Source organism: Lepus europaeus, chromosome 1 (assembly GCF_033115175.1).
Source record: "Lepus europaeus isolate LE1 chromosome 1, mLepTim1.pri, whole genome shotgun sequence".
Taxonomy (NCBI): Eukaryota; Metazoa; Chordata; class Mammalia; order Lagomorpha; family Leporidae; genus Lepus; species Lepus europaeus.
In genome coordinates this window covers 145220422-145241697 of record NC_084827.1, presented here as the reverse complement: position 1 = coordinate 145241697, position 21276 = coordinate 145220422, and the positions used below count along the sequence as shown (strand labels likewise).

Here is a 21276-nt window from a genome sequence, read left to right as displayed (position 1 = left end):
TAGTCCTCAGCTAACAAGTTAGAAGTCTGCTTGAGAAAGGGCTTCTTGGCAAAACAAATAGAGAAGCTGTGTTTGATCTTTGCCAGATCACATTAGGAAAATAAATAGAAGCATAAACTCAAGTCAACAAATCTTTATTGAGCTCCCACAGGGTGCATGAATTTAGGATCTAAAATTTACATAGGTAGAAAAGGGTTACCTTATGTAGTCACCTTCTTTTTTAAAGAAAGCAAATTATGAATTCTGTATATATTTCAAGTGAATCATTTATTTTGAGTGAGGCTCAGTTTGATGTTATATAAGTATTAATAAAAAAAAGGGGAAGTATAAACATTTTCCTGTCTACCAAAGAGAAATTTGGTGCCAGGATAAACTAGCCTGTCGGTTAACAATAGCTGGTTCAAAAGGCTAGAGAACCTGAAAGAAAGATCGGATGTACTTGGAAGTCCTGTCCTAGGAGGGCTCAATCCCAAGAGAAGAGCAAAATTCCAAAAAACTCAACTGGCTCAAAAACTAGAGAGAGATGAAAAGATGAGTTAGTCACAGCTTGGGGAGAAAATGTAAGAATCGATGACACTAACTGTAGCTAGACTGATCATCCAGACATTTCCCTGGGGTGGTAAGAGCAGTCTGAGCTAGGCCAGGGACCTCCACACTCACGCCCCTGTGAACAGAGTGGTTTGAAATGAGATTCTCCAGTGCACCAACTGTGTTTTCAAGTATAATTCTGGCATTTGTACCTAGCAATGCAGAATAAAAGCAGCAAGAAGAGGGTGTCAAGTATATCGGACGTGAAGTGATCTGGCAGCCCTAGAACTCCCAGTCCGAGTCTTTTTCATCAGGGAAATCACATTCTGGCTCAGCCCAAGGTAACACTGGAGGCAGTGCTGCTGACGGCCTGGTGGAGGCAGGAGGCAGCAGTGAAAGTATGGAGTCCTGGCTTTCTTCTTTCATCTGTTAAAGAAATTCAAAATAAGGCTGTTGGTACAAATGTAATACATCTGTTTTGTCAACAATAAGTAACTTCTAAAGAAATTATGTTTAAAGTATTTATATAGTTTTTAAGTATTTTTCCTAAAAATGCCTTTGATTCTGGTTACCTGAAAACAGGAAGAGAAGCCAAATAAATTGATTTTTATCAGATCTAGTTTGCCCTTCGTCATTTCTAGCCAATATAGAAAGAGTCACTAATCAAAATCAGTATTGAGCACATAGTGGCATGTGATGATGGTCTGGTTTGTTTCCACTCATTTTGTTTTACAGAATGGCTATCTTTTAAAAAGTCTGCAATTAAACTACCGAAAAAGTTTTCTGCTTTTTAACATTATTTTTGTAAGTTAATAGTATGACTCTTGGTAACCAAAGTATCCCATTAAACCAACAACATGGAATGTATTTTTTAATAATAATTGAAAACATCTAGACAACATTGACAGATCAGCTCACCTGTTTGAAGAATACGTGGGACAATAAACTGCTTGCTGATGGCCTGAAATTTAGAAAAAAAAAATTACAAAACCCAGACCCTCAAATTGGAATGCATAACAGTAGAAATTAAGTTAGGAGCTATAAAATCCAACACTAAAATGCTGAAAAAGAAATTATGTCAGAAGCTCAAATCTTGGCTCCAACTTTGACAAATGGGAAGAATTAGTTCTAGAGGTGTCCTTCAGTTAATCCATACTGAATATTTATTGAACACATACTATTATAAGAAATTATGCCTGGCACTTTGGGGTTAAAAATTGGTAATTAAGACACACCTTGGGGCCGGTGCTCTGGCATACTGGGTAAGGCCGCTGTCTGCAGTGCTGGCATCCCATATGGGCACTGGTTCGAGTCCTGGCTGCTCCACTTCCAATCCAGCTCTCTGCTATGGCCTGGGAAAGCAGTGGAAGATGGCCCAAGTCCTTGGGCCCCTGCACCTACATGGGAGACCCAGAGGAAGTACCTGGCTCCTGGCTTTGGATTGGTGCAGCTCTGGCTGTTCTGGCCAATTGGGGAGTGAACCAGTGGATGGAAGACCTCTTTCTCTCTGCCTCTCTTTCTCTCTGTGTAACTCTGACTTTCAAATAAATAAATAAATCTTAAAAAAAAAAAGACACACCTTGTTTCCAAAATACTAATATATAGTTATCTATGATAATAATTTATATTAGTATGGAAGCAGCTACTTACATTTTATACTACTAATACATTTCTAAAATGGATTAATGCAAGTACAATAATTAATATTCAGAAGGAGTAGCTGATTTTTACAAGGTGAGACTATGCTTGGGAATAGTAAGGCTGAGACTGGTGACCAACTCTTCTGATTTTTTTTTAAAGATTTATTTATTATTTGAAAGGCAGAGAGTTACAGAGAGGCAGAGTCAGAGAGAGAGAAAGAGAGAGAGGGAGGGAGAGAGAGCTTTCAACCACTGGTTTATTCCCCAAATGGTTGCAACAGCCAGAGCTGAGCTGATCCAAAGCCAGGAGCCTGGAGCTTCCTCCAGGTCTCCCACATGGGTGCAGGGGCCCAAGGACTTGGGCCATCTTCTACTGCTTTCCCAGGCCACAGCAGAGAGCTGGATCTGAAGTGGAGCAGCTGGGACTCGAACTAGCACCCATATGGGATGCCAGTACTGTAGGCAGCAGCCTTACCCACTATACCAGAGCGCTGGCCCCAACTCTTCTGATTTTCAATCCAATATTCTTCCATTTGCTTACTACCTCTACTTGTTCCTTTTATTAAAAAAAAAAAAATTATTTATTTGAAAGTCAGAGTTACAGAGAGAAAGCGAGAGAGAGATTTCCCATTTGCTTTTTCACTCCCCAGATGGCCACAATAGCCAGGCTGAAGCCAGGAAACAGAAGTTGCATCTAGGTCTCCCATGTGGGTGCAGGGGCCCGGGAACTTGAGGATCAGATGTGGAGCAGCCGGGACAAGAACCAGCAGCCGTTTGGGAAGCTGGCGTTGCAGCTTTACTGTGCCTCAGCACTAGCCCCCTCCACTTGTTCTTAGCATCAATATTTCCTGTATTCTTGACTTTTTTGGTTAAAGGATAAAACATTTAAGTTTTGTGGGGAGGGAAACACCACAAAGCTTCTGTAAAACATAAAACATGCACAGTTTATGCTGTTTAGGAGTGACCGGTATTACCTTTTCTCAGGATCTTGTTGCAAACAGAGCTGTACCAAGCTAAAGAAAGCCGGAGAGAAGGTTTTTGAGGCTGGTGTGTGCAGCCGGTCACTGTTCACAGTGTGTGTCCCACTGGACACAAGCACGTTTTCTCCAATCCCAGAGTCTACGCCTGAACGTGAACTTCTCATTCTGGAGTCTGACTGGGGGAAAATACTGCCATCCAGTGGGCTGTAAGGAGGACCTTTCAGTTTCTGTAACAGCATCTAAAAGAAAGAAGAATTTCCTTCAATTCTCTGCAGGCAACATTTCAAATAAAAAATAATAGCAATGACGTTCCTGGGAGTCTAGAGCAGCCACGACTGACAGGAACGCTCTGGAATGTGAGAGCTCTCATGCAAGGCCAAGCGGCTGAGGGATGTCAGCGGCACGCACCTGAGTCCTGTGCACGTCCTGGAAAGGTACCCGGCCACTGGCTAATTCACATGCTGTAATGCCAACGCTGTAAATATCTGACTTCACATTATATCCGTGCAAATCCTGTAAACACAATTAACGTGATGTTCTTCAGTGGCAGCAACTGAACACACGGTCACATGCATGTACTCTTTTGTTAAAGGATGGTGAACAGTAATGGGGAGGAGGTCCCATAACAACACCTAACGTACGATATACAATTTAAAATCCCTAACGGAACTTGGACAAGCGAAAAAAGTCTTGCAGGAGGCCATTCACCAATCCAAATAGAACGACACAACGGTCCTTCAGTCAGACCCAGAAGACACTGGAGACGCACAGACAACCCAATGCAACGGCCACACCTGACCTGTCTCAGCAGTTCTGGACTCAGCCACGGCTGCACGGACGTGCTGAACTGTGGGAAATCAAACACAGCCCTACGCCTCTGTCCGTGCTTAATCAAACTATGCAGGTGGGACAGGCCAGAGAGTGTCACCAGGCCATCACCAGAAATGAGGATATGACTGGCTTTAATACTCCTAGAACAAAAAGAAACAATCCTAAGTACTGGGAACGTGGCCCATGAAGAAAGTAAAAATCTGGTCAGGACAAATCCATGTATTTGCTTGGAAACTAAATCCCTTTTATGACCCAGCAGTGTGTGATGTACACTGCTGTGCGTACAAGGAATCAAGGAACTCGTTCAGCTACTGAACACGGCATGAAAGCAAAGGACAGAATCATTGAAAGCTGCTTGTTGGAAGTGACAACGTTTTCAAACAAGAATGGAATCAAACAATTAACTTTTAGGATGGTATTGCAAAACACCTAAGGAAAGGTCCAAAAAAATCAAAAGTACTTGAAGCCTAGGATTGTAACTTAAAGCAATACCAGTCAATAAAAGACAGCTTCTCCTGGCATAACATCACTTATAAAGATATCTTTTATATAAAATTTCCCTTTCAGCATCAGAAAAATTAATTTGTTTTTCATCCAAGATACTGAATGTGCAAACTAATGGATGGCCAATGAACTGGTAATGTATCATAAAACCTCAAGTCATTAGAATCCAGGCTGTTGAAATCATCAGTTAAGCAGAATGCTAGTTAAAAGACAATGAAGAATATGATCAAAAGCCTTAAGGAGGTTGAAACAACTAAAAAAGTAAGCTCATCTGAAGGTAACTTAATTAACAAAACAAAGCCCCAGCATATACCAAAACACCACGGCTTTTGCATTCTGCCAATTACTTCCTCATTTACAGTTTGGTAACAAGAAAATTGACATTTAGTATCACCATCTCAAGGTACTGCAAAATATTTCGAAAATCAAGGAAAAATTAATTATCGTTATACATGATTTAAACATGCTACAAGCGAAAAGCAGATAAAGAAGTTCTTTATTTGCTTAAAGAAAGAAAAGAAACACACCCCTCCCCGCAAATTAGGATCCCATTCCCTCTAACTTGTCCCCTAAACACAGACTCTTACATCCTCATCAGATGTATGAACTTATGAAAGCAGGGGCTCTACCCCAGCGCCAAGCTTAGCACTCTCATTTTAGAAAATATGGATAAGTAAATACCTGTGAATACAGCCATTTTGGTGCAGATAGTTCAACCCTCTTACTGCTCCAAAGAGAATGTTTCTTATTAAAGTTTCACTCATTCCTTCAGGGAAGTAGGTCTTCAAGAGGTGCCTTGCTGAACCTAAAAGAAACCCCTGAAATCCTGATATGAACAGTGAAAGTGATTTTGCTTCAGCTACATTTTATTGTATTTTATTTATTTATTTTATGTTTTAAAGACTTTTAATGTAGCAGTCAAATATGATCCTTTGTATCCAAAAAAGTGTGTGTTTAATTTTAACATTGAAAAGACATTTCACATTTATTTTTATATTTTAAGTGAACTCGTTAGGAGGCTAAAATCTCCTTTTAGTCCAGCAGGTTGAGGACTATACCAAGGTCAATCTCATGGTTTATAGTTAGACCAGGACCCTGGTCAAGTTAGCTTCAGCTACATTTTAAATGTTCTTTTCAACCAAAAAAACACATACACTACACACACACACAGAGCTGTTACTTTTTGGAGTCAAACTAGTTTCCCAGGCAAACGTGATTTTCCTTTAAGAATCTTAAAAAAATATTTCTTCTAATGATACTCCGGAGATTGGGAAAGAGAATTAACAATTTTTCAAAGTTACTTAATGAAAATATATACTGTATATGTATGCATGTGTATGGATTGTTTTAATTCAGAAACAATCCACAAAAGCTCTAGAATTCATTCATCATCTAGAATTCATCAAGGTTCTAAATCATTCACTTATTCATTCAAAACACTGAATACTATTTTGTGCTATGTACTATTACGTAGATACCTGGGTACACAACAATGAAAAATACATGAATGATCCTTGCCCTCAAGAAGTGCACACTCAGAGATGCGAGAGAAGTTTACAACGCAGTGGAACAGGGATGGGGATGATGTGCCTGGGAAAAGTGCCGCTGCCTGCCACGTCACAGCAGGTCCCCACGGAGAGAGGGGAAGGAAACGGACGCCAGAGATAGCTTGTGCAGAGGCAAGAGAGTGTTGCAGAAGCAGTGGCAGGTTCATTGATCATCACTTCTCTTCTGCTTTCTTCTAAGCCAGAAATCCAACATGAACCAGATACAGCAGTATCGCATAAAATCCAGACTGAACCATGAGGCTTATAATTTAAAGGTAGTGAATCTTAAATCTAAGATTTCACTCATCTTTTTAATAGTAGCATCCAGGTCAACATGAGGAGTTATTTATTGAAAACCAGTTTTCTTACCGTAGGCCATAAATGGGGAAATAACCCAAAGCCAGCTGCCAACAGTGAAAACTGTCCAGTAAGTTGTAATATTGGGGTGTCGGAAAAAGTGGGATAGGATCAGTCCTTTCTAGGATAAACACACAAGAGACAAGACATTTAATACAACCTTTTTTCTTATGATGAAAAGAATAGCAAGAGTGACAGCTGATACTCAAGGGAGTGAAACAGTACTGAGTACTGTTCTTAGTGCTTTCACTTCCACCACACAGCCACTGCACAATGGATGTGGCACTAGGACCCTCATTGTACAGCGGCTGACACTTAGAAATCGACGGGAAACTCACCGCAAAGCACCTTATTAGTGAAAGAAGCAGAAGAGACTGGGGACGTTGACTCTGACCCAAGAGGCCATACTCTGAGAAACTATACTAGGTTCTTACTAGAGAAGCACACTCAGGAACACACAGTGCGTCAGAATAAAAGTCACTGCGACGCCACATCACAGAGAGTGACACTGCACATTCTGGCACAGTCTTCAGGTCCTTCTCTGCACCACCTATGTGTGCATTTTAAAAAGTGGAATGTCACAACAAAACTCTCTGCCCTTTCCTAGACAAGTGATTAGAGACCAGGAAAATGGCGTCATAATAAACCTGCCCCGCGTTTCTCTCAGCATTTGTCAAGTCCGCCGCTCATTCTGCTTAGCTGGATGCGAGGAAACTGCTTCCTGTTTTTGTTTCCCTCTGTGACTCCTCGTGTGGGATGGACCAGGGTGCTCACAGGCACCAGACAAGCCCCACGAGTATGATGCTCGTGTGAAGGAATGAAGAGCAATTCCCAAAGTTTGAATATATTTGTTCTTGCATGGACTGGATCTGCTCTCCAAGTATTCTGTCCAATTCTATAACTCCATGTTAATCAGAAGGAAGAAATCTACCTCTTCCTAACAGAAACAATGAGTTGGGAAGGGGGGAGTTCTGACAGGTGTAACCCCCTCAAATGGACTCTGTAGCATTTTCTTCCGACACTCACCTGTAAGGCTTTCAGGCGCTCTTCGGTGCAGTTTTCCAGATTGGTAATTTTTATGGTAACCAGTGTTCCTGTAGGAGTGTGCCGGGCCAGATGGACAGAGGTCAAGTTGTCAAAGCCTCTCCCTGTAAAACTCACGAGATGCGTTAGCAACCGAGGAAGAAGACAACTGGGACTTAATCAAAATTTAAAACTTCTGCTCTTTCAAAAGCGATACTAATAAAATGAGGAAGTAAACTGCTGACTAAACGTATTAACAGAATTTGTATCTGACAAGATCTCCATCCAGAACATAGCACTGTAACAGCTATATAATAACAAGCAATCCAATTAAAAAATGGGCAGAGAATTACACGGGCAGTCCACAAAACAGGATATGGGAATGGCCAGTAAGCCTATGAAAAGATGCCCAAGATAGAGAAATGCAGATTGAAACAATGACATCCCATTACACATCTATTATAATGGCTAAAATTGTGACTTGATAAACAAATTATGATATATACAAACAATGGAATGCTATTCAGTAGCCCCTACCCCAACTCCCAGCCCCTGGCAACTACTCATCTGAGTTTTCCTTCTCATATAAATGGTATCTCTGTTTTTTTTTTTTTTTTTAGATTTATTTATTTTAAAGTAAGAGTGTCAGAAAAAGAGACAGAGACAGAGAGAGAGATCTTCCACCCACTCTCCACTCCCCAAATGGCTGCCACAGCCAAGTTTGGAGCTGGCCAAAGCCAGGAGCCAGGAACTCCACATCATCTTCCACATGGGTGGCATGGGCCCACGTACTTGGGTCATCTTCTGCTGCTTTCTTGGGCACATGAGCAGGAAGCTGGCTCAGAGGCAGAGTAGCTGGGGCTCACACTGGCACTCCAATGTGAGCTGCTGGCATCCTAAGTGACCGCGTAACCTGTCTGCCACCACCCTGGCCCCGCTTCCTTCTGTGCTTAGCTTCTTTCACTAGCACACTGCTTTTAAGAGTCATCCATCACTGTCATCTGTATCAGCAGTTTCTTTCCACTGCTGAGCAATAATCCACTGGATGGATATATCACAATTTATTGATCCTTTGAAAGACTGATGGATATCTGGGTGGTTTTCAGGTCTTGGTGACTATAAATAGAGCTGCACAAATATTCCTATAGGGTCTTTCAACAGACAAATGTTTTCATTTCCCTTGGGCAAATAAGTGATGCCGCAATCCCTCTCCTCCTCCCGAGTGTCTGCATCACTGCTTGGCCCCGGCCCTGTCCCCCCCAGACACGCGCACAGCGATGTCGTCACTGCTCCCTGCATTCCCCGACCAGGGCACGCGCCAGAACGACCAAGGGAACTATTTCCCAATGCAGATGTCTCGACCCCACCCCCAGGAGTTCTGAGCCTGTCACACTGTGGAGGTACACAGACACTGCAATGTTCCAAAACACACGGGGGTGAGAGGGCCATTTGTGGTTGTGATGCACTGATCCACGGCATCTTCCAGCCTGCTGCCAGAGCCGTTCTAACTGGAGCATTTTAGTCCTCGGGAGGGACTGCTGGGAAGCAGCTGAGAGCTTGGAGCAAGGTCTGGTTTCCAATCACCAGCTGCAGCACAGTCTCACAGCCCCAGAGTCCTCATCTACAAAATGGGAGTGGCAAAGGGTTTAAGGAGTAAAAGACATCGCTAGCTCTGCAGCGTGTCTCCTGGGTGCCCTTACTCCCACCACCACGGGTCCCTAAGGCCCCTCCAGCAGACGGCATACACTCCCAACTCCTGCCTACGTCCTGGGAGTAACAAAGGGGCAGGCTGTGGGGGCCGGCAGAGTGGCACTTCCCAACACATCACACGGAGTCCTTCCCCACATGTCCCCCATCTGCCTCTCCAGATCCAACTCCCAGCATTCCTCCCTACCCCTCCCTCCCACTGTGGTCACAGAGAAACTTTCAGGTTTTCTCCCTCTCACCAGCCTTCCTCAATCCCTGCTGTCTTTCTTTAGTTTGGCACCACTGGAACCTTTCTCATTCGGGGGAATTTACCAATTTGCTGCTTTAGAAAAGGTACCCCTTGGCCTTGGACCTGGCATGTGGCTCACAGTTGGCCAACCGGAAGACGGCGTGAGTGACATGAAGAGGCGGGGCAGTCAGAGCTCATGCAGAGGGGCCCAACGTCCGCGGCAGCAGTCACCCAGCCGCGAGGGCACTAACGGGCTACAGGCCAGCACTGTGGCACGGCAGGTTAAGCCGCTGCCTGCGATGCTGGCATCCCATACGAGTGCTAGTTTGAGTCCTGGCTCTTCTACCTCCAATGCAGCTCCCTGCTAATGCTCCTGGGACAGCAACAGAAGGTGGCTCCAGTGCTTGGGCCCCTGCTATCCACATGGGAGACCGGGAAGGAGTTCCAGGCTCCTGGCTTCATCCTGACCTAATCCTGGCATTGTGACCATTTGGTGAGTGAACCAGAGGATGGAAGCTCTCTCTCTGTTCCTCCTCCCTGCCTCTGCCTTTCAGATAAACAAATAAATAAATACTAATAAATAGATCTTTTTTAAAAGCATACTAAGTAGGCTACTCCTAGTCCATGTCTCTGGTCCTAGTCACTAAACTCTATGCTTTTGGTTCCTCCCAAGCCTATTTCTCTAGCCAATAATCCTGTGAGTTAGCAATACTGTTCAAAAATTCCTTGTTTTATTTGCTTCATTTAGCCCAGATTGCTTCTTGTTACTTTTAAATAAGAACCCTGAGCAGAACAACTCGCAAACTTCCCATCTTCAGGAGCCAGCCCCTTTGTGCCGGGTCGGTGGACGCCCGGGGGTCGTTAGCTGTCCACTCCCTCGTCTGTCCTGTAACACCCGGCACGGAGCTCTACCACAGTACCCTCCAGTGCCTAAGACAAAGGTGCCCTACGTGCTTGCCTGCTCAGCATGACATGAACCACACATGGCTTTGCATCTCTGGCACCTAACACGGTCCGAGTGTGTGGTGTTGAACGGATGTTTCTGAATGTTCACAGCAACTGTTTCACATATATGAAGTTATAAAAAAAATCAGCCATCCTCTTCCACGCTTAACTGAGAAAGGTTTCCACTGCAAATATGATTTCAGGTAAAAGCCTAAACTAGAAAACAATTTAGTTAAGGGATTATGCCTGAAAAGATTTGTAAGACTTGATATTAATTCATACCCAGTATAAATTATATCCTACAAGTCGAAGCTTCCTACAATCAAGACACAAATAAGGAGTATTTAGATGTCTCAGAGCCTTTCTCCTCTAAATGGGCTTCAGTGAAAAAGTAAAATTGAGATTGTAATCCTGAAAAAGTCTGGGTCATTATCTTTAGACAACACGTATTGAATACATTAGACTGATAGTAATATCTGGTTTCTGCTGTATGTTACCTATTTCCACTTGGAGTTCATAGTGAGAAACGTTGGTGGAACGGATCCCTTCACTGGCAGAAGGAGGGAACCGGGAAAAGGGCGGCTCATCAACCTGCAGTTTTTAAAACACGAGAACGTAACAGGCATAATAAGTTTTTTGAGTCCCTTACTTTTGTGTGCCCGGCCCAATATAACATACTGATGTTGCATTTGCAAACACACAGGAGTTCACGAGGAAGGCCCCGGAGCGGGGCTCAGGAGGCTGCTCTCAGAGCTACAGGCGAGTCCGCAGCTGCGGGAAAAGCAGCTCTCCAGAGCAAGGCATTCTTCCCAGCGCAGTTTCCAGTAAGGCTCACAGGAGCTGCCAAGGATGCCAACCAGCCTTCAGGGTGGCGGAGGGAAGAGCTGCAGGGGCCTGTGAGGGGCGCTGTGCTTTGCTCCTGGGTCCACGGGCTGCACTTCCCCTCCCAGGGTCAACCCTACAAGCAGAGGTGTTAATGCTCCAGGAGCGATTCTCACACCCCTGCTGAAGAGGCTGTCTGTCGCAGATGGAATGAATCAGAGGGAGGTCGGAAGGAAACAATACATGCAAGGAGATGGGAGAACAGGGTGTAGCCCTGAACGAAGGATCCCGTGCCCTTATGAGGTCTCGCAGGGTGTTTTGGGTCTGCCCTGGGTCTGCATCTCTTCATGGTGGCAGTGAAACAGCACACAGTGCCTAAACCACTGGCAGCACGTGAGAGCCTGGAGGATCCTCCACAGGGTGCTTAGAGTCTACAGCACCAGCAGGTGGCAGGAGTCCTGTTCCGGTCTCCAAGGTGAATAGGAGGAAAGGAAACGAGATCATTATGTGCTAGGAATTGTGCTAAATGCTTCTCACACTCTTGACTCTACTCAAGAGAAAGAGACGAAGTTTGAAACAGCGACAGATGCAGGTTCATAGACAGGGATGGCTGTGTTTCCTAAACTTCTAAGAGAGCAGAAAAGAAATCATAAGCCCATGGCTAAAGATGAATAAAGGTGAATATTGTTCAAGAGGAATGACAGCCTATAAAAAGAACGTCTACTATGTAATTGGAAATTATTCAATAAAAAGAGAGGAGAAATCCAAATACATCAATTTGCTTTCTTTAGAACAGGTAGTCTTCAGATACATCAGATTTAAGGAATGCATATAAGAGATATACTAAATTGCTGTCAGTATGTAAACTTGTCAGGAAGGTGAGGGACATTATGAACACAAACTTACAGTTCACTGCTTGAAAAAAAGTGGTACAACATTAGCGAGGGATGGCAGGAAAGCAGAGCTGCCAGCCTCTACTGGGCTTGCATCTTCTCCCCTGGGGAAGCAGGCTTCCGTAAACCAGAAGGTATGTCCAGGTTGTAAGTTAGCACTCAAAGTTCCAAACAGGCTGCTTTAAATCCATTCAAATCCCTAGGCCAAGGGCAACCACATGTGTGATATTAAATCCACAGGGTAGAACTCAGATGAGAAATCAGAATGGAAATGTCAACAACAACCCACTTTTCAAAAAGGGAGACAACTACAACGGAGCAAGCTTGATGCAGCTTCCCCTGAACGCCTGAGAACCAATGACTAGGTGGGTGAGTTACGAACACTTAAAAAGACAACATGGCAACCACAGGCAGGCAGCACTGGCTCACTAAGTCATCCCACACTGACCCCTCTTGTCTTTGATGTGCTGATTGGTTAGAGAAGTAGAAAGCAAAAATTATGGCAGGGTTCTTGCCCTTGCTCTTTGAAATTTTTTAGCGACTTCTTGAAGATGCAAAAGGCGTGCTTTAAAAAACAAAAAACAAAATCCCATGAATTGTGCATTGCTAGGCACAGCTGATGCTGGAAGGACACCCAGGACACACAACCGTCTTGAGGAACTAGAAGGACGGGCATCAATCAGTACCATTTTACAGGAATAAATGCAACATCTTACACTTAAATTTAATAAAAAAACAAAACAAAAAAAAAAATGAGAGGCCTAATGACAAAATCAAGCATACCATGTTTATGACCTGGAGGCACCAGTTAGCAGGATGACAGGGAAGGCTAAATCAAAGCACAATATAAGGTTGTATTTATAGAAACAGAATGCACAGATGGAAAGAGACGAGAGCCGTCCTGGAGGCCAAGATGATTCGTCAGTCCGGGGAGCATGGTGGGTAACTAACTAGTACACCCCAACTTAACAGGCACACGGCAGACTAGAGATGCCCGGGGAAGGCCAACAGTATTGGCTATGGTTCTGGCAACACTGGAGGAACTCAGAATACTTAATCTGGAGAAGAAAACCATAAGGATATGTACACAACAGGTTTTCAATAAGTTCATGGAAAATGCAAGTTATGAAAAAAAACTATGTAGGAATTTCAAATTTTTGGCACCAAAATAAACTCATCTTTTAATTCTATTTTCCTGGGAACTTTTTGGAGTATACATGGTTACCATTTTCAAGCATCTAAAAGACTAATGTCAAAGAGTAAGTAGAATAGAAAGCAGAGTTAAAATCAACCACCAGAAGCTATAGGAAGCACATTTCAGTTCAGCGTAAGAAATTCACGTAGCCGGCGCCGCCTAAGAGAGGACCAGGCATCAGGCTGCCTCCTCGCATCTTCCCCTCCGCATTCATGCATCCAGACAGAGGGTGGATGGCCACCAGGGTCAACACGTGAGGAACAAGGAGGAACAAGACACGTGAAGACACGGTGCTCAGCGGGTGGAAGATTGTAAAAAGAAAAGATCTGATGTGCTCACATGTCTCCGTGCAGCGAAAGAAAGGACCGTGGGATGGATTTCAAGTTCTCCGTTATAAACTGAACTGCTTCTAAAGAGCATTTGGCTTCTCATGGCTCTGTACCACGAGGACAGCAGCTGCAAGGGAAGAGTACCGCTTCCTGCGACCCTGGGCGACTGTGGTGATCAGCCTAATGACCTTGCCTAATGTGGTTCTGACGCTGAGATATGGGGCCACTCTAGGTTTGCTGCCCCAAATCAGTTTCTGATCCCGAGAGCCTGGGGGACAGACCCCAAGCCCTGGTTCAGTGACCACCAGGGAAAGGCAGTCTGTGAAGTGTTTTTGAAGAGATCCCACTGGACGTTCCACTTGTGGTGACACACACCTTCCTCTATCATGATATTACTTTCTGTGCTACAGTACTTGTTAGGTGAATTTCTGCAAATAACTCTCGGAGATATTGTAGGGAAGACGGCCTGCATGGGCTGAGAATTGTACCAACTGGCCTTTTAGGAATCACAGCATTGCTGAAACTGTATTATTTTAAAAATCAGCATCTCAACTCAAACAGTGCGGCCTTTCATTTGCAAAATTAATTACAGAAAATGAGCTTTTCTAGAGACATAAGGGTTTTCAGGAGGCAGAAATCATTTGGAAAACCAGAAGCGTCCTCCAAACATGACATTTGAACACACTTAACCCTGTCTATAGGCTCTGTGGAGAACGTGTTGCCCAAACAGAAGACAACAGATGGTGTTTGAAGCATGACTCAGGCAGAGCCCAGGAAGCATTTTCTAATCGGCAGGCCCCGGCTTCCAGCTGGTGTCAATTTACATTACATAACTTCTCCAGTTTTATTTCTCCACAAGAGACTTCACACAGACCGTGGCTCTGCTCTCCTCACTTAAGATTTTAGTCTAACTCCAAGGACAGACAGAGATGTGACATTCAGCTCCTTGAAATCGAACATGGCTCCAACCTGGAGTCTGGAGAAATCCAAGCAGCCACCTGTGGACAGTGTCGGCCCTCTCCCTTCTGTGGACACACAGTCACTTGATCCTGAACTACCCCCACCTGGAGAGAATGACTGGAATCAAAACTCAGGCTGCCAACGACTGCCTACTGCACTGAAGCTCAGTGCCCAGCAGACTACAGACTGTTAGCGCCTAAACAAGAATGTGGGTAGCTGCAGACAGGACTGAGATACCTAACAGACCACGTGACTGGGATTGCTTCATTTTGTAGCAAGCGAGGTGTTTTCCAAGCAGGTGCCATCTGGAGTAGAAAGTGCACTATAAAGCAAGGATTAAGGGGAGGAAAAGATCCGGAGAAATGTTTATTATCAAGCATGATCCTTTAAATACGGAGTTAGCTATCAGGCATTGTGCGGGGGAGATAAGGATGACTAAGACAGACTGCCTGCTTTTATGGGGATCACGTACGGTTGGAGAGGCATACACCCCAGTCGTCCTAAGTACTTCATGAGTGAGTACCATTTTATGGGACTGTCTAACATATGTAGGACTGTAATGGAATGATAAGTACAAGCAGCCAGGCTTTGTAAGTGTGGTATTCGAACCAACCCGCTGAGAGATAAGGAGGAATTTCAGGGGGGAGAAAAGAATGAAGAGTATTTCAAACAGAGAGAAGAGTACGTGCTAAGACTCAGCACCAAGAAATTAAACTCACAAACTAGACATAGCCCATGCCGCCAGGAAGAGAAGCTTAGACTTTGTCCATCGGCTTAGCAAGCCAGCTGAGGTTTGAAAGATGTCTGAAAGTGGCTCAAGCAGGCGTGGGATGGGAAGCAGTGCTGAACGCTGCTGTGAGTGGACGGAGAAGACTTCCCTACAGAATGCGTGTGTCCAGGGGACAGGAGGCAAGGAGGCCGCCCGCAACGGGTCCTGGGAAGCTGGGGACCCGTGAGGGGTCGCGGTGCGCCTGTGAAGGGCATTTCCACAGGCGGTGTCTACACAAGGGGCAGAGGCGGGTGCTGTATGTGGATGACTCCAAAGTTTCTAGTTAGGGTGACTTATAGATGGATTTTCATAGCCAAAGCAGGAAATAAATGGGTCGGTGAGGTTTGGGAAATTAAGCATTTACTCCAACTAAGTCACAGTGCCTTTGCACAACCCAATCAGAGGTACTCTACAGATACTTCTGGGGGTCAGCAGAGAGTCTGGGGTGACTGGTGGAAATCTGAGGATCATCAGTTCTTCTGGGAGCCGGGGTCCCTTCAGGAGACTTGAAGTAGCTCCAGGACAATGTGAAATGTAAGCCACTGAAGTCACAGGACTAGGTGAGACTTCCCAAGGAGAGCCAGTTTAGGTAGAGAAGAGGCCAATCGTAGGCTCACGGGGAAGGGGTAGGAAGAAGACACAACAGAAGAAGTGGCAGGGACAAAGAGGTACGAGACGAGCAGGAGCGAACATATGACAGATGTACGAGGGCGCAGGAGGAGCAGGAGTTACACTGAACCATCTGCTTACCGAGTGCTGAGGGACACTGCTTCCAGACTGTTTTCCAGATCTCAGTGATTCCACTTGTGTTCGTGAGGTGCAGAAACAATCCTGGAAGTCAGAAATGCATTAAATAAGTGAAAAACAAGGCACTGGATAGACAGGGGTCGAGTGTGGGGAGAGAAGGGTTGGAGACTGGGGTAGAGAGCAGAGAGAAAGGGCAGGATGTGGGAACCTGCGATGGAAGTCAGGGTGCACAGCGTGGAGGTGCCCAGGAGGCACCAGCCAGTGTGCAGAAGATAAGTTTCGTATCTATTAGAATTTTACTTGGTGCTACCTCTGATGTTCTTAAAGATCACATATAGCCGTATATCTTTTCCATAAAAGCATTCTTATATCCACGTTGCACCAATCAGATGCTAGTGACCATGAATGGCTCATGGAGCGTGTACACATGAATCCTTCCAGCATCAGTGACTTGAAACCGCACAGAAGGAAGTTTGCCCCGAATACCTCTACTGCTGCTTTCTCAACCGTTATTGTCATGGCTGAGTGAACAGCAGTTACACTCCATGAAGAATTTAAAAGAAAACATTTTACTTATACCGTTCCTTTGAAAACACCATGCCTTAGTTCTCAAATAGAGGGTAAAACTTGAAGAGGGAAGGAATCCTTCATATGTAACAACATCAACTTGATCTCATTTGTACACAGGGGGAATATTTTGATTCAAAGGATTCTAAAACATTTCATCATTGCAGGAATAAAATAAAGTTAAAATTATTAGCAAATTGATCTAATATAAGCCACTCATCATATTCTGTTACTTTTCACAAAATCCATAATTATGGAATAATACATTAAGAAAGATATCCTTTTGCCTAAATTGGGAGGCCCTGAGCAACTACAGTCCTCTGAATCACAGAATCCTCATCTATTGAGTGTAAAAACTAGACCAAATGCCCTTTTACATCTTCTCCAACTGACAAGTTGATACAAAAATGTAAATCTTACATGTGAAAATGTAAATCTAAAGGGGTCGGCAAACTCTGGTCCAGGAGCCCAATCTGACTGACAGCAGTTTTGGCAGATCAAAGTTTTGTGGCAACACTGCCACTGGTTGGTTTTCATTCATCTACATCTTGCCCATGGCTGCTTTCCTGCTACAAGAGCATAGCAGTAATTTTAACAGAGACCACGTGCATGCAAACACTAATTGTCCTGTACAGAGCAAGGGTGCTGATCCCTGCTCCACGGAATGAGGAATTTCATCTCAACGTATTTACCAGATATATGAAGCTCCCCTCTCAAGGAGTAAACCTTTAGAATAACCACTGAAAGTAAATGTACTCTATTTTTCCCACATAACTAACAACACAGTCTCCTAACTTCATAGTTCTGCCTCTCAACCTTGGGGACTAATGGAGTGCATCGGCATATAGGAATGCGAGATCTGGCTCCAGTTCTTGGCACTCTTGGGTCAACTCAAAATGATGAGGATACCTGCCAGCCTCTTACAACTTTACAGATCAAAGATATACATGAAGCTATTCATCATACAAATACACTCACCAGTTTCTAGAAGACCACTATAGTAATCTAATAATATAATATGATAATATAATATGTAGTATTATATTGTATGTAAGACATAATGAAATCCTTAAGCTACTTAAGCTAAATTTTTTTGGTGTGAGTCAAAGAGTTTATTCTTAAATTTATTTTCCTTGCCTTTAGTCAAATGGAAATTCATAAAAGAGATTTTTTTTTTAAAAGATTTACAGGATACGGTATAGCTAACTGGATAGGAATTAACCTATCTAAGTACAACATACATATGTGAAAAAGTGAGTATGGGGAAAATGGTTACAAAAAGGAGTATTTCAAAAAGTAGAGGAGTAGCTCTTTTTGAAACAGACAAAAACTCAATGAGAATCTACTTCATTTCTCAAGACCAGTCATTCAGGTCCAAGCAGTGTATCAGGGCCCTAGACCGTTCCCCAAGAATATTCTGTAACTCGGGGCTCTGCACACCAGCTAACAACTCTGGTGGCACAAAAGCAGATTCACGTCAACAAACACTTACCAAAAGAGACATTGAATCGCTTTAGTTCACAGAAAGGGATAAAACTCCATCTATTCCAAAGGAGACTTTTTGCTTTCAGGATCCAGAAATAGCCTACTACAAAAAAAAAAAAAAAGCAAATCATTTAGATTTTCATAGAAGTCCTTGAAGAAGTAGTCACCCTAAACCCACTTGATATATATCAGCAATTCCTTGATACAAAGACTAGAAACATCCCCTAAAGGTGTCAGCAAGTGTCACTGAGAAAGGCTGAGTGACTAGCAGGGAGGTTCTGAACACTTGCCAAAGCTTCAATATACTTGCATCTTGCTTATCTTTTCTGTACATTTGTTTGTTGGAAGAACCTCAAGCAAACACGAAAGCAATATAGAAAAACAATTTTGGACCTATATTTGAAATGACTTATAAAAATAAAAAAAAAAAACTCTCAAGAATTCCAAATACAAAAAAAACGGAATTTTCAAAGTTTTCTGAGTGGATTAATCACTTATTAAATCAACTGGAGTCCCTGACCACCAAATTTAGAAAAGAATCAGGATTAATCACAGACTAGAAATTAATGCTTCCTTATTGCTATATGGTTAGAAAAAAGAGAAAGAACTTTTTTTTTTTTTTAGTTTTCATGTGAAAATAACATTTTTATAGGATAAAATTTTTTCACCTTATGGATTTTTAGTCCTCAATTCTATTCTTGAAATTTGTTGATATTAAAGATAGGCAAATAATTCCTGTTCACGGTACTGACGACAGAGTGTTAATCTGCAGTAGATCCAGGTATAAAATAGGAACTTCTTCAGACTCAAGGAGATAGCAAAGCACCACCAAGGATTTCCAGATGTTTGCCAGTAGACATCCAGATGTTTGCTAGCAGACAGGGAAGCAATGTTCTAAACTTGCTAGTGCCAGTGGTCCCTTACCTGTAACCAACACCCTCTCTCATCTTCATTGCACTTACTTCATTTTAAGGAAGTTCCAAATTTGATCAAATCTACAAACACCTGAGCAAAATGACCGGAAGATTTTGTAACCCATAAACATTACAGAGTGGTATCCAAATTTTTGAGAAGTTTGCGTGAAAGGCAGAGAGAGACTGAGAGACAGATCTTCCACCAGTGATTCACTGCCCAAATGCCTGTAACAGCTGGGGCTGGGCCAGGCCAAAGCCAGGCGCCAGGAGCTCGGTCAGGTCTCCTAGTGGGTGGCAAGGCTCCCATTACTGCAATCATCACCTGCTTCCTCCCAGGGTGCAAACGAGCTGGAAGCTGGAATCAGGAGCAGAGCTGGGACAGGAATCCACTCACTCTGACCTGGGACGTGGTATCTTAACCCAATGCCCACCGCGGTATCCAATTCAGTAGCTAACGAAAGAAGTAAATTTCTTCAGCATGTTCACTATGAACCCAGGTGGAGAATGGGAGCAAGAAGACCCTGAACAACTGGGATTATGTTGTCACCTGCCATTCGGCAGCCATCAGAAGGGGGAAAGCCCCGCTGCCCCTACCTGCTTTCCCCGGGGACTGAAGTGACAGCAACCTTATCTGCAAGCTCTGGTAACTCCCAAACTTTGTATCAATGGAAAAGACTTGAGAGGATGCTCCGCCAGGCACACTCCAGTATTCTGGGGGCACTGTGGGTTAACCGCGTCTGGTAAGCAAGTTGGCAGTGTTTTGATAACCACAAGCAACGCGGTTAGAGATGTGGTGATGTGTGGAATTTAAGGGGTTATCACTATTTTGTATCCTGCCTTATTCATGTAACACCAGCAAGTTGTTACCCATTTTGTCTTAAATAAAAGAATCTGAAACTTTATTATTTTTTTTTCAGAAACATTAAAAAGAATTGGACATAACCTGTGAGAATTGCTAACACTAAAAGGGCTGTGGCAATAGGGTGGTTTAATCCCGGGGTTTTCGCCTTAGCTACACGAGACTAGGAAGAGATAATTTTACAAGACATTTTGAGGTCAAGGCAGCTGCTGCACCTAGCAGGGGGGGTGGAGTGCGGGATTGCTCTGTGTTCCCGAATGCTCTGTCATGAGACATGAATATAAACCCCTCCTTAAAAAAAAAAAAAAACATACTTAGAGACTGTATTTCCAAACGTCCATCAGTGTAGTCCCTTGCATTTGCAGCTATAAAGCTCATCATAATTATGATAACGCTTTATAAATGACTTAAATGTGTTCCATAATAAAATGGCTTATCCAAAGGTTTCAGTCAGAAAGGCTGACGCTTCCTGTGCAAATCAAAGGGCACTGTTTACAGAACTCGGCAGAGAATGAAAAACAACAACAGACTTAACTCTCTTTGTTGAGTTTTAAAATTACCGTAATTTTCAAACTGCCCCTGGGAACCCGTGAAGACTTCAGTATCGTGAAGCAGGCTCCCAACAACTATTCGGATATTTACTGCGCGCCTACTGTGTGCCAGGCACTTGCTAGGTGGGCGCCGAGCCTCAAACCCCGGTCGTAGGTAACAAAGTACTCGACGCCACAAAGCCACGAGGGGACAGCACCACGCGCGACCTCCACCCCGAGGACGATCGACGCTGGAGCCCGCATTTCGTCAAAGGCTCTCCGGTCCAGCCTGGGGGCGCTCAGCGGCGAACTCGCCCACGGCGCCGGGGTCCGCAGTGCCGTCGGCGGGGACCCTCGCCAGGGCCCCCAGAGAGGTGAGACGGGGGGCGGCCGGGGCCCGCGCACCTGACGCGGCCGCCGCCCCCCACGCTCAGGTGCCTCAGCCGCCGCGCGGGCCCCGGGGCTCCCAGCGCAGCCATCTGGGGGGCGTCTGGGCGACGCCGAGCTCCGGCCTCGGCCCCCCGGGCGCGCGCGGGCACAGCTGCGCTGCCTCGCGTCCCCCACCGGCCAGAGACCGTCCCTCCCGGCCTGCCTCCCCGCATTACCCTGGCGGCGACCACGGCCAGCGACTCTCCTCGGGCTGCCAGCGGCGCGGGAACAGGGGCACCGAGGTGAGCGCGCTAGGCCCGCTCCCAGCGCGGGCCGCGGGGCACAGGACGGCAGCGCAGCCGGCACCGGACCCGTCGGCCTGGAACTCTGCCCCGGCCCCAAGCACCCTAGGGGACCTGGTTCGCCCCACCCCGGCTCCGGGACGCGGCCGGGGGGCGGGGCATCCAGGGGGCGGGGCATAGATGGGCGGGGCCTCCTCGCTAGGTGGGGCGTGGCGAGCGGGAACTACAATTCCCAGCCGGTCGT

General features: G+C 44.8%; 1 protein-coding gene across 2 annotated transcripts; it reads right to left on the bottom strand.

The window, feature by feature from the left end:
• Positions 1 to 118: 118 nt before the first annotated feature.
• On the bottom strand, positions 119 to 21125 carry STRADB (STE20 related adaptor beta). 2 transcript variants are annotated; one of them, XM_062189975.1, is made up of 12 exons: positions 20967 to 21125; positions 18066 to 18161; positions 16010 to 16090; positions 10789 to 10882; positions 7414 to 7535; positions 6400 to 6508; positions 5165 to 5309; positions 3948 to 4119; positions 3557 to 3661; positions 3143 to 3387; positions 1447 to 1489; positions 119 to 954 (listed from the first exon to the last, which is right to left on the bottom strand). In XM_062189975.1, the coding sequence occupies exons 2-12, from the start codon at positions 18075 to 18077 to the stop codon at positions 811 to 813; spliced, it is 1272 nt and encodes a 423-aa protein (XP_062045959.1). In that variant the 5' UTR covers positions 18078 to 18161; positions 20967 to 21125; the 3' UTR covers positions 119 to 810. The 2 variants fall into 2 exon arrangements, with proteins under 2 accessions (XP_062045959.1, XP_062045966.1); XM_062189982.1 differs by having other exon boundaries at positions 5165 to 5288.
• Between the last annotated feature and the right edge of the window lie 151 nt (positions 21126 to 21276).

Coding starts and splice junctions, on each gene's coding strand:
- STRADB (XM_062189975.1), bottom strand. Junction 4,120..5,164: donor CAAAATGGCTGTATTCACAG/GTATTTACTTAT, acceptor TTTTTGTTCTAG/GAGTATTAAAGCCAGTCATA. Junction 1,490..3,142: donor CAACAAGATCCTGAGAAAAG/GTAATACCGGTC, acceptor TCTAAATTTCAG/GCCATCAGCAAGCAGTTTAT.